Source organism: Antedon bifida, chromosome 7 (assembly GCF_963402885.1).
Source record: "Antedon bifida chromosome 7, ecAntBifi1.1, whole genome shotgun sequence".
Lineage (NCBI taxonomy): Eukaryota > Metazoa > Echinodermata > Crinoidea > Comatulida > Antedonidae > Antedon > Antedon bifida.
This window is the reverse complement of record NC_136232.1, coordinates 17,317,921-17,322,716: the sequence shown is the minus strand read 5'-3', so window position 1 is coordinate 17,322,716 and position 4,796 is coordinate 17,317,921. Positions and strand designations below refer to the sequence as shown.

At 32.7% G+C, this 4,796-nt stretch overlaps 1 protein-coding gene across 1 annotated transcript; it reads right to left on the bottom strand.

Moving 5' to 3' along the window:
- Positions 1-1,683: 1,683 nt before the first annotated feature.
- Positions 1,684-2,393, bottom strand: LOC144848255 (uncharacterized). The gene is made up of 2 exons (XM_078704968.1): positions 2,201-2,393; positions 1,684-2,066 (listed from the first exon to the last, which is right to left on the bottom strand). The coding sequence occupies exons 1-2, from the start codon at positions 2,391-2,393 to the stop codon at positions 1,684-1,686; spliced, it is 576 nt and encodes a 191-aa protein (XP_078561094.1).
- Between the last annotated feature and the right edge of the window lie 2,403 nt (positions 2,394-4,796).

Genomic DNA, 4,796 nt, shown 5'->3' with positions numbered 1-4,796 from the left:
GGGATATGTGAAGGTATTGTAACACTAAATGAATGTATCAATGCAATTAAAAAAATGAAATTAAATAAAACTCCCGGATGTGATGGCTTGACCGTTGAGTTTTATTTACATTTCTGGGATGACATTAAACACATTGTTTGTGACGCTCTAAATGAATGTTATTTTAACAATGAAATGAGTTCTACACAGAAACGTGGTATTATAAGCCTATTATACAAAAAAGGTGATAAAACATTGCTAGAAAACTGGCGTCCTATTACTTTATTAAATACAGACTACACAATTTTAACTCAAATTCTATGTATAAGACTTCATAAAGTAATTGAAAATGTAGTTGACAATGACCAAAAGAGGTACATTAAAGGACGTTTCGCTGGAGAAAACGTCCGTCTAAAGCTACGTTCACACCAAGCCCGGATCCGGTCCGGTGGCCGGAGAAAAAATCGTGGAAAATGGGTATAGTGTTAAAGAATAGAAGCGTTCACATCAAATCCGTCCGGATTTCGTACGATTTTTCTCCGGTGGACGGATTCGGAGGGATGGATTTGGAAGCCATTTCATTTGTAAAATCGTACGGATTTTTTCTTCTGACCAATCAGCGTTGAGTACTATGACCTTTGGTGGTTATGTGCGCTATGATATATTTTTTACTATGATGCAATCATATATTTACTTTTACGTTTTTTTATACTTTAGGGCAGATTGCATCAAAAAATATAACTGTATTTTTGTTCTACTTTCAGAAGTACAGGAAATTTGCCAGACACCGATGTCAGTGGCATATGCAAATTCATTACCAGTTTTGGCAGACTCCGATTCAGAGGCTAGTACAAGCAAGTCAGCAAAAAAGAGGAAATCATCTGATATTAATACTTATATTGTTGATTACATTGACAGCAAGAAGGGGGTTAAAAAAGATGCCTTAACACATTTTTTTGATTCAACTTGTCATACTGTTAAAGCATTCCCTAAACTTAAGCAAATAGAGATTAAAAAAATAATTAGTGATGCTGTTTTGAAAATTGTGGAGGAATTAGCAATGATTGAAGAATGAATGAAGTAAGTATGTTTAAAGATGTATTGTCCCCCTGAAAAAATTGTTAACATAATAGTTATCCACTTTGACAAAAAATTGGATTAAAAAAAAAATGTATTTACCTGAAAAAACTGTAATTTAAAGCAAAATATTTTCAAATTGGCTGCCAGCCAATGAGTTTTTGGTTGAATTTACCCATTTATTTTGTCATTTTATAAGTGAAAACATTTGTTTTTTCTACTGAAGTGATTAACTTTATTAAAACTACAAAATAACATATTCAAAGTCTGATTTAATTAATCTTCATTTTTCATGTTTTTGGGGGACAATATATCTTTAATTAGACAAAAAACTCTTGAATATTAAAAAATGAAACAATATATCTTTAACTAGACAAAAAACTATTGAATATTAAAAAATGAAAACTTGTATGTTGTTTTTTCTCTTCTTTTGTTAATGGACAAACGACTTTCTCTCAATTTACTTTGCATGGCTGAAACATACGCTATCCTCAGACACAAAAATCAGTTGTTACGCGAGTAACAATAATTATCAACAATAATAATAACCATCCTATTAAATAAATGCATCACGTATAAGTTAAATAAAGAAATTTTTCTCAGTTCTTTATTGAATTTATTCGTAGTTTAATTTGCATGGCCAAAACTAACATGGTCTTGCCATGTAACTTTTCCAGCATCTGAACTAAACCATTTGCATAGTTTGTTTCGAACTCCAATGGCCTCTCCACTACTGTGGTGTCCAGTATGTTCCAGATTAATAAGTTCTGGCTTATCTGGTAAATCGCCCACAGGATCTGGTTGAATGTTGTTGATACTCGTCTTCCGGATAAAATTGTGCAAAATGCATGCACAGAGCACAATTTTGTCCACATTTGCTGGCTTCAGTTCTATTTTCCTGTGGAAAATTCGAAATTTGTTTGACAAAATTCCAAAAGCATTCTCAGACACACGCCTTGCTCTGCTGTGCCGATAATTGTATATCCTCTCATGCTTTGGAAGATTTTTACCTGGAATATATAAATGTGCACATAAATAATACATTACCACTGTAAAGTTGATACTTATGCCCTATGGCTTTTATCATAAATAAATATCATCCCTGTCTAACTTAACAGTACTGTATAGTGAAAAAATAATTTACCTGGAAATGGCCTCATTATGTTCTCTTTTAATGGAAAAGCTTCATCTCCGACAATTAGGTGTGGTACTGGACCAAGTTCAGGCATACCTGGCAAGTTTGTTGGTGGTGGAGAAAAAATTCCCCCGTCACTGTTTGAGCCATAGGAACCAACATCAATAAATATAAAGTTATAGGCTGCGTCAACCAAAGCCATTAAAACAATGGAATGGTACCTTTATAATTATCAAAAAGGGACCCAGAGTTGTCTGGTGCCATCAATTGCTCCCACACAATTAGAAAAGTTCAATTTCTTGGAAAATTGCAATGAAATTTCGTTCCACTCTTTTGGAGTTGGAGGGGCCATGTATATTGGTTGAAGTTTTGTCCATATGACTTCTGCAACCTCGATTACGATAGAACTTATCGTACTTTTTCCAACACGAAAGTTGTAATGCAGTGACGCATACGAATCGCCAGTGGCCAGAAATCTGATAAAAATAAGGGAATGAAAAATTACAGAAAAAAAAAACAAAAACACTCAATCAAATTTATTAATAATATTGTGCCCTCCTTAAAACATGTATATTAGTTCATTTGTGCAGAAAAAATATATTAAAATCTGAAGAAACCTTTGAATTGCAGTAAAATATTAAGGACTTTGCTTTAATTAGAGTTGTTACCTCTGATTCATGTATAATTGAATAATTGGAACATGATGGCACATACTATTAAGTTTGATAAAATCACCATGTATTAGAAATGTAATATTAATAATGAATAAGAAAGCTGAGGTAAATCATACAGAAAATGTTATTTTTTAAATACCTTAAACAAATAGCTAGGCGTTCTCGTGAGGTGATGCTTTCTCTGAAATTTGTATTTTGTTTTGAAATATCATCTTTTACCAGATCGAATAACATTTCAAATTGATCTGGAGTCATTCTGAAAAAAACACAACACTAAAATAAAATTGAATCAAAATGCCTTCATTTAATTAAATTATATATAAATATATTATTTATGCCTAGGCTATAGACCTAGCCTATAGGCTAAACCTAGATGATAGGCCCTACCTAGGCCTAGGCTAGCCAGTTTAATTAAGCTAAAGTTGGTTTCGTTTTATTTATTTGTTCTATACTAAAATAGGGTACTACTGATATGTATACGCTATTTTTATTACACAGTACTTAAGTACAGTAGGCTGAACATCATGTTTAGCCTGCGTAAATACAGCCTGAGGCTGAACTGAGAATATAGGCCTAGCCTAGGCCTATATCAGCTGAAAGCACTAACCTGAAGTAGTTGTAAAATTTATCCGGCTCGGACAAAAAGTCATCACTAATTAGTGTTTGAAATTGACCATGGGTCTTTCTTTTTTGGTTTACGGTATTTACCCATTCCGTTCTTTTCCTTTTTCTGTTTAATAAAAACAAACAAAACAAGGCAATATCTTCGTCGTCGGAATCTGCCATTGTTGACGTCGTTCCACTTCACTGATTCAAATTTTAATACGTGACCCGATGGAACGAATTCGTGCAGCGATGTGAACGCGCTGTTCAAAAAACGTAACGCGGACCGAATTTTTCTCCGGCCACCGGCCCGAATCCGGGCTTGATGTGAACGTAGCTTAATTAATGATATTCTGCATTATACAACAGAAGAACAAATCGAAGGAGCTATTCTATCCCTTGATTTTAGAAAAGCCTTTGATTCTGTAAATAGAGATTTTATGTTTAAGGTACTAACAAATTTAATTTTGGAGACTCCTTTTTAAAATGGGTAAATACAATTTATAGTAAAACTGAATGTGTTATTGTTAATAATGGTTGGATATCAGAAAGTTTTGAAATGGAATGCGGAATTAGACAGGGTTGCCCATTGTCGGTGTTACTCTTTATTTTAGTAGTATAAATTATGGCGTGTAATATAAGAAAAGATAAATGCTATAAAGGAATACTTTTACCTAAAAATGATAATGGATAGGAAGTTCGCATCTGGCAGACGACACTGTACTCTTTGTGGGAAATGAAAAAAGTATAGAGATTGGTTTAAATATTGTTATAAGTTTGGTAAAGTGTCTGGTATGAATTTGAATAAAAACAAAACCAACGCTATATGGATTGGCAAAAATATAAACAAAATCGATAAACCATGCAGTCTAAATTGGGTTAATGAACCAATTAAGATTTTGGGTATTTATGTGGGATATGATGAATTAAACTGGGATGGAAAGGAAGAAACCTTACCTTTTTTGGCAAAGTTACCATTTTAAAAAGTTTAGCCTTTTCTAAACTAACATATAATGCATGTATAATTGATGTACCGGATGATGTTAGTTTTAAAATAAATAAATTGATATATAACTTTTTATGGAATGGAAAAACAGAAAAAATAAAAAGAAAAACTTTAATCGGTAAAATGATTAAAGGGGGCATAGGTATGCCTGATTTCGCATTACACATAAACGCTCTGAAAATGATATGGGCAAGAAAATTACTGTGTAGAAAACCCGTAAGATGGAAAATCTTACCACTATACTATTTTAACAAATTTGGAAACGAGCAACTAATTTTAAGTATGTCAAATATCAATTTTAAAAATAACATGGGTTTAAATA